The 8,970-nt window shown below is 36.5% G+C and overlaps 1 protein-coding gene across 2 annotated transcripts in view; it reads right to left on the reverse strand.

Annotated features, from left to right (window-relative positions):
• The window catches only part of Cdh18 (cadherin 18), a 357,410-nt gene that overhangs the window by 31,574 nt on the left and 316,866 nt on the right, over positions 1-8,970 (reverse strand). For both annotated transcript variants that reach the window (XM_004641813.2, XM_012517046.2), the window contains exon 8: positions 7,139-7,260. In XM_004641813.2, coding sequence (XP_004641870.1) covers positions 7,139-7,260 — 122 coding nt within the window. The remainder of the gene's footprint in view (positions 1-7,138; positions 7,261-8,970) is intronic.

The following is an 8,970-nucleotide window of genomic DNA, read 5'->3' on the forward strand; positions in this document are numbered from 1 at the left end:
ATTACCATAGAAAGAGAATTGTACACTGTATACCTGGGCAATGTAAATACATTACAATATACATACACTATTTCAGAAATATTTTTAAAATACAGTTTCCTATTCTAGCTCCTTCTCTAAGTCTAAACACAGCAAATCCCCCCCCCCAAATGCTATCAACAAACCCCAAAGACCAAGACTGTAAGGTTAAACAGAAAGGACCAAGTCATTTTCCTCTGTAGCGGCTGTAAACACAGGCTACGCACAATTAAAATAACGTGGAAAGGTAAGTGCCACAATAATACAAAAAGGTGATTTTTTTTCTTTCCTTACCTCTTAATTTTTTTATTACAGGCTTTGAAACAAATGCCACAAGGCCACAACGTAACACCCTAATTATCTTAGAGTACATACAACATCTTTCAACATGAAACCAAATTCATAGTATTTTGTTTGAAGTTCTGCATCATTTCTAATTTTTCTTTCACATTACTATTCTGTATTCTCTTTAAAAAATAAACAGAAATATGAATAAAATACTTAATAAGAATAATTGCAACAACCAAAAGATGTAAAATATATTAATAGACCATGTAGAGGTTCTGATTTTTATGACAAACTTTTGAAAATTATCATCACATTTATGCAGATTTTGAATAGGAAAGTTTATTTTAACAATAGCTCCTAAAAAAATTATTTCAATAAGTGATTCACGAGATCAAACCTAGCAATGAGATTCTCAACAGATACGGATGTTTCAAAAAATGTAATAGCATTTAAGAAACAGAAAACAACTTTAAAAATGAGTTTCCAACTAATCTAGTAATAAGCTCAGAAACTTTAGGCTTAGAAAACGTCCTGAAATTCTGACAACCGTCTTCGATGCAGAGATGAAGACAAGTGTTTGTCAGTGTTGAACGAAGTCAGCCTTTAGAAATGTGTCCCGAGAGCTCAGTGGAACAAAGCACCTGCTTAGACAGACGCAGGGCAGGCCAGCCCCACCCCTGGGCAGCTGACACTGGGCGCCATGGCGCGCCCCTGTAATCCGAGCCCTTGGGAGGCTGAAAACAGGAGAATCACTACTGGTCGGATCTGTGTAGTGAGATCCTGTAGACCCTGCACTGAAAACAACAACAACGACAACAACAAAGAAGAAATGTGTCCCAGCTGAAGCTGACAATACAGAGCATAGAGCAGGAGGCCTCGGCCAGCACATGGTCCTGAGAGGGAGCCAGGTCCTACAGAAAATGACTAAGTGAAATGTCACTGTCACAAGAACTGGACAATATGACACATCAATCAAGTGGCAAGGTCACAGGCCAGAACAGTGAGCCAGTAATTCAGATTTGTAAAGATTAGTTCATGCTCGCTGACAGGAACTATCAGCTGACAAGACCTGGGCCTGGGAATAATCTGCTCAGAGCCGCAAATGAGGGCCGCATCCTGGTGCCAGAAAGAATTCATCCTCCCACCCTGGGATGACCTTGGAGTTGAAAGCAAATGCGCTTGCTTTCATCAGGTTCCCCCCACCCCCCACCCGGGGATTGAACTCAGGCCCTTGTGTTTGCCAGGCAAGCGCTTATTCTACTGAGCCACCTCCCCAGCCCTACATCAGTTTTCAAAGTTCATAGTTATCCAAAAATATGAACAGATCTACCACGCAAATATTACCTTTTAACTGATGCTTTACATTTTAAAATTAATGTCTTTTTGGTGGGCAGAGTGCCCAGGAATCAAATTCAGGACCTTGTGCTTGCAGGCGGGTGCTGGTGCTGCTGAGCTATATCCCTGGCCATTACATCTATGTTTAAATTCACCAAGTTTTGTAACATTGAGTTACCAACAGGCAAAAAATAAATAAATGAAATAATAACAATAATAATAATTGATGGAAGCTTTAAACTCTAAGAGTTTCCCTTCATTATAAGCATAATCCAACGGTTCCAAGGGCATCATTTATTCTTTGTCTTAGTTTTTAATGTGGTATTAAATAGTATAATGTTAAACTTTGTTGTGCTAATTTTAGTGTAAAGAAATATCTTTATAGAGACATTGTACTCAGAAAGTATGTTAACTGTATTTCAAATATATATAGGTACATCATAGCATTTTCACAGTTATTACTAATTATGTTATTAATAATAATGAATGATGAACTTTTTCAAGCTCTTTGGATTTCCGAAGTAAAGAAAATTTTGAATGTTTCATTTTTATTCTTTATATCTGTTTTGAGATTTTTTATGTGTGATATCTACATCTGTACTTATAGATAAAAGTTCATTAATTTACTTATTATTATTTTTTAATGCATTTGGTACAGGGTCTTTAGCGTCTTACTACGTAGATCAGATTCATAGTGATTCTCCTGTTTTCAGCCTCCCAAGTGCTGGGATTGCAGGCTCCTGCCGCCACGCCCGGCCTCAATCGCTGACGGCATGCAGGGGATCGAACCCCAGCCACTGCACTCTGCCTAAGCAGGCACTTTGGTGTGCTGAGCTATCTGGTTGACCCATTAGTTTACTTATAATATGATAATACAAACGTGTTTTAATCATAAATTAGTAGAAAAATATTTGCCCCTTTTTTCTGAAAAGCTAAAATACTTAAATGCTGTATCCTTTTTACATAATTTTATAGAAATTAACTTTAAACTAGGCATGTACTTGTAGAGAAAATGTGCATTATATCTTTAAAATATTTCATGAATAAAGAGTAATCATTCTAGGAGCTGGGGAAATGGCTCAGTAGGGCCTGAGTTCAATCCCCAGTTCTGAAAAAAAAAAAAAAAAAAAAGAGTAATCAATATGTTTGTTAAAGCTTTGATACATTTTATTTTGCAAAATCTATCCATTATAACTAAAATTTCACTTAGTAATACATTCACTTTAATTTTCTTTCAGCAGTTGAGATCTATGTGAGTCTAATTATTTTCCCTTTATTTACTATTTTTATTTATTTTCTTTCTTTTTTCTCGCCAATAACTTTCCTGTCCCTTTAAATCATTGATTCTTGATTCTTAATATTTCTTTTTGGTTCATTTATGTTTCATTGATGTCTGTTTATAAGTTGTTATTTTCTTTATTTCATGTGCATTAAATTGTTCTTTTTAAAAAATGAGTGCTTGATTTTAATCTGCATTTTTATTGTCTCTTTTTCATGCATTCATAATTAGAAACTTTCCTTTAATTGTGGTTTTATGGTTTTATGAAGTTCTTTTACTGGTTAACTGATTTGTAATTAATTATAATACATAATGCCTGGGGAATTACTACACATGCATGAAACACCTTAGCACTCTTGTCATTCCCTTCTCCCCTCCTTTCATATATCAGTCTTCTTCCCACATACAAAAGACCTATTTCCCTATTTTTTTTTTAATCAGGAAGAGAAAGAAGTCAAACAAAAATTTAAAATAAGATAATAGGAGGGAAAAGATGGTTAGTACATTGTGTATTGTCATTCCCAGTTACTCAGAGCATAACAAACCAGCATTTAATTGTTCAATTAGCACAAATCATTCCTTCCCTAGTTCTTATTACCTGTGTTTCATTATGCTCTTCATCTATATTTTGTTTTTCTCATAAAGAGGAACTATACAGTGTTTCAGCCTAAGTCTCTGGCTTATTTCATTTAATATTGTTATCTACAGGTCCATCAGTCTTCCAACAAATAATCCAAGTTCATCCACCTTGGTGGCAGAGTTATACTCCATTATCTATAAATGCCACCTTCTCTTGATCCATTCTCTGGGCGATGGACACACAGGCCTCATCCAAAATTTAGCTACTATGAAATATGCTGCTAAAAGCGTGGCATGCACAGATCACTGTAATCTGGTGTTTTACCTCTTCTGGGAAGTTACTGAGAAGGGATCTTCTAGGGACAGCTGGATCAAATGGAATTATTCCTTTCAGTTTTTGTTTTTAATGCATTTAGTACAGGGTCTCACCATGTAGATTGGACTCTAGTGATCCTCCTGTTTTTCAGCCTCCCAAGTGCTGGGATTACAGGGGTGGGCTACCACGCCCAGTCTCATTTGCTGTCTCAGTGTGAATGAGATTTCAAGCTGCTACAAATAGTTAAGCTTCAGCCAATATTACTGGACAACTGAATAGAAAATATCCAAGTAATGCAAATGCTGGGGATCAAGCCTTAGGCCCCTGTGTGTGCCTATGAAGATGCTTTAATCCACTGAGCTACCTGGCTGGCTCTCCTTTTAGTTTTTTGAGGAATCTCCCAACTGACTTCCACTATAATTGTACTAGTCTACATTCCCATTAACACCGTACGGGGTTCCCTTTTTCCCAAAGCCTTACCAAGATTTCTTGTTATGTGATTTTTTGATGGTAATCTTGCTTTCTGGAAAACAACGGAATCACACTGTAAGGTTGCTTTTCCCTATGAGCAAGAGATAGTGAATTTTTTTCATTTATGTGTTGGTCATTTGTAATTCTGAATAGTGTCTGTTTATTTCACTTGTACCCTTTTTGATTGAATTTTGACATGCTATATTTCTATTATTGTATGTACATATTTTATCAATTTGAATTTTGATATCTTCATTGGTCAGGTGTATTCATTTATTTACAGTAGTTCTTTTCCTATGGGATAATTTTTGAATTTGTATTGGTCTATATTTTGACATAATAAAATATAATGAAGCTTATTCTTTGCAAATGCTTAAAACTTGCACTGTGACCCAACATAGCAAATATTCATTAACATTTTCTTCAAATTGAAGAGAAAGTACTACCTGAAATTTATACTTTGTCAATCTGTAAAATTATTTTGTGATTATGATGTTCAATTTTTAATGGCTTACTAAAATTCCATGTGAATATTCTGACAGTTATGGGACAAGTATGTAAAATGCAGTAACCATTTAATAATGGATTTATATATTCCTTTTATGTTATTTTTATTATATGCCTTCAGGAATTGAATAATAAAAGTATATGCTCCATATGTATATAATGTTGTTATTTTTGTGTTCTTCATTACCATCTTGTAGCATGTATTTTAAATGTGATCTCTTTTAAACTCATTTATTTTCTCTTATATTATGCCAATCAGCTATTATTTATAAGATTGCAAATATAATATTCAATTACTATATTTTCATAAATCTGAAGTTTTCATCTGAGTATCATTTTCTCACTATACATATTTATAAAGCACAGCAGGCTTGATTTCAAGCTGCTACAGATAGTCGAGCTTCAGCCAATACTACTCAGAACTGTACAGAAAATACCCAGTAATGCAACTGCCTAGCTGCAAGCTCTCCGCTTTGGTCTGTGTTTGATCCACGAAGGCTTGATGCTCACACTGCTGGAGGAGCTCTCTGAGCTCTCTGAGCCTCTCTGAATTCCACTTGATTTGTGAACTACTTATAAAAGAAAAAAAAAGAATCCATAGAGAAGAAAGTATATCCCCTGGTGGTACTAAAACACACAAGAAATTATGTCAGCATACTGCTATCGATTGCACACCATGCATAACCATGCTGCGTTCATGAGACCATAATTTCCTCACAAGTTGCAAAACGACTGAAGTACTTTTGGATGTTATAATCTTTCTGACTTCCCAGACACTGTAAGAAAGTCTTTCCAACTCAGATAGACTTCTTAGACCATGAGTACCCCCTGGATATATGGGTGCTGAACAGTCTGTAAGGTAACCTCCTAAACTGCATTTTTTTCCTGTAACTCATTCTGCTTAGAGGTTGGTATAAACTCCTTTCCGAAATTAGATACAGGGTCTCACTCTGCAATTCAAACTCATGAGAATCCTCCCGTTTCACACTCCCCAGAGTGTGATTCCAAGGTACAGCTAGGGAAATATGAACGATTTAAGAACAGCATGAAATTTCCATATAACTCTGTTAGACTTCAGTCTATTACATCCAATACATGAGAATATTTTAAACTTCTTTCATCAAAATAAAGTGTTGAGAATAGGGTGTGTGCCACTGTGCCTGGTTTCCGGGCAGCACAGCATACCCAGTTTCTGTGCCCAGCAGGGCATGCAGTGCCCAGGACTGAACCTGGTTCTTGCACCTACATTGCTAAACTGCCTCCCCAGCCTGGCTGGCATAAATTCTGCTATTCCTCTGATCAATGAAACACTGTGTAGACAGAACATTGTGGGCGGTTCCCTATATTACATTGCAAGGTACTATTTTGCTAAGTGATTTACTAGCAAGCCTCTCTTTGCTTGGTGAAGTAGGTAGTTCTGTTCTAAGAGCACATTTAGAAAGGAACTATGCGTGGTAGTTTAGAATGGTGGGCAGTCTTAAGTGGCTAAGAAGAACACTGATAATCTCAGACACATGACTGAGAGGCGCTGAGTGACACAGACAAGCATGGGAACACAACACAGATTCCCACAGCTTGAATAAGAAGAGGGCCATGACAGCTGATCATAGTCATGAGCTTCTACAAAGACCCGGCTAAGCCATGCATATGCGTAGGTGTCTGACTAGAGAAACAATGAAATAAATATGCTTTGTGTTCATTTGAGTGTGCTTGTGCATGTTAGCTTACAGCCCAGAAGGTTAATTCATGTTGCCTTCTATTCCTACTGGTCTAGTGTGCTGCTGCATAATCAGACTTCCTACAGAACTTTTATGCCCTTTCACGTAGGGCTTACAGCACATTGAGGCCCCTGTCCTGAGCTCACGCTGTCCCTTCCCACCTCCACATGCCATGAACATATACACTTCACCTTGTCAACACTAATGTGCTGTGTAGCATCAGTGCCACTCAATCAATATTGAGAGGTCAGTCCCCTAGATACTCCAAAGTACTGTACCAACTCCACTGTCTGGTAAATCTCTAAGCTTTCCTAGGACAAAAAAGTTTATTGTTCCCTCTCACTTAATTCCAAGCTATACCTAAACATCTTAGAGAGTTTTATTCACATGAAGATTGTATCATGCATACACAAGTCCATTGCTTTGAATTATATGTGGGATGCAGAGAAAATTTATATTTTATGATTCTGAAGAAAATCTATTTGGTCCTTAAAGTAAAGCTTTCTAAAATCTTCCCTGAGTACACACATTACACTGGGGGATTTTGGGGATTATACCTCGGTATAATAGAAATAAAGCTGATTATGTTTCTTCTATTCAAAGATTGAAAGGAAACAATTAACTTACCTGGCCAGGCTTAGAATTTTCACAGACAACAACATCATATTCCCTGGCAAGTTCGGGTGGATTGTCATTGACATCCAGAACTCTAATACCCACTGTGACATGGCTCAGCAAACCGGGATTGTCTGCAAAACACACAGGGACATATTTAGCATTTCCACACACACTCACAGGCTTGGTTTGAAACAAATCTTAATACTGTAGCTTGTCACTGGATCCATATGCTGTGGCAAGGCTTTTGGCAAAAGACCACTTCATGAAGGCACCTTTTGCTGGAACTCATTAACTCACAGAAAAATAAAAAATGAACCCTAAGCCCTGACATGAATCCTAAATGATCATTTTTCATACCAGTGAAATTACATGCTATTCAGGAACTGGAGTGGTACAAAAGTTTTCAGAACTCATTGTGTGCTGTGAGAGTCCAAGGGACAGAATAATAGATTTCATCACTAATCTGAGAAGTCCACAGCAGTTATACAAACAATCACATAATCTTTACAAAGTTCAAGGACTCAAATCTGAATAAACTCAGAAACCACCAACTAAAGCACTTTTCACAAGATATCATTTTCTCCTAGTAAGGAAATATATGCAGGGTGCAATTCCAAGGTACAGCTAGGGAAACTTGAATGATTTAGCACAGCATGAAATTTCCATATAACTCTGTTAGACTTCAATCTATTGCATCCAATACATGAGAATATTTTAAATTTCTTTCATCAAAATGCAGTAAGTTTACTGATTAATGATGTAAGAAAAAGCAATTGCTTGGCTTTCTCTTACATTCCAAAGCTGGAGATTCAGAATTCATAACAGGAAATTTGTATCTTTCTTTTACTAAGTCTTTCCATCTCTTTCTTGATCTATTGTACATCTGTCTCTTTTTCTTATTGTTGATACACTTGTCAGTTTCTTCAAAAAGCCAAAATTTAAGTTATGATAAAGTAACACATTGAGAAGTAAAGATAAATTAGTGATATAAAATTCAGAGAGGTTTATCAATGTACAACAGGAGAAGGTAAAAATAACTATGTTACAGGAAAAAGAAATATAAATGTCTATACAGGAGACATTAATAACAGTAAGAAAAATTGCATAGATATAGCCAAAAGAAATTGAAAATTTAATTAGAAATATAAAAAACTTAAGAAAGCCAATTTTAGGAGATAAGTTTCTAAAACTGAGTATTTTTACCTAACGTAATTCCACTATTACGCACATGTTCTTGCAGAAAACAGATAAAGGAGGGAGGAAATGTTTCAAATCTTGTTTTCTGTAATCAGCAGAGGTTTGATTATATTAACATACAATCCTACTGAGAGAAATTAAAGATCAGTGGAATAAGCAAAACAAGAATAAAGTCACTTCCCTCATGTACTGCGAAATCTATTTTGGTGGCATATATTTGAAGAATACTAGTGTATCAACAATGATAGAAGAAAGAAAAATGGAACGGAGACCAGAAAGAGATAGGAGGAGAAACTTTTCTTTTATATATACTTAGGACAGGGCCTACACAGTCTATGGGATCTCACTTTGAAGATTGAATGCTTATTGATTCTCTTGTTTTTAGCCTCCCAAGCACTGGGATTACAGACAGGCGCCACCCCACCCAGTCTCAATCACCCTCTCTGCATGTCCCAGGGGTGGGGTTGGCAGGCAGGTTGGGGATCGAACTCCCAACCACTCACTCTCCCTAAGCAGGCACTTTAGTCCACTGAGCTATCTGGCTGGCCAGGAAGAGAACCTTTTTACTTCAAGAAATTTATCCAAAATCTAGTAAGTTGAAATCATAAAACTGCACACACACACAATAAAAGTAAAAAAAAAAA

The sequence above is a fragment of the Octodon degus genome, unplaced genomic scaffold (assembly GCF_000260255.1).
Source record: "Octodon degus isolate 3935 unplaced genomic scaffold, OctDeg1.0 scaffold00143, whole genome shotgun sequence".
Lineage (NCBI taxonomy): Eukaryota > Metazoa > Chordata > Mammalia > Rodentia > Octodontidae > Octodon > Octodon degus.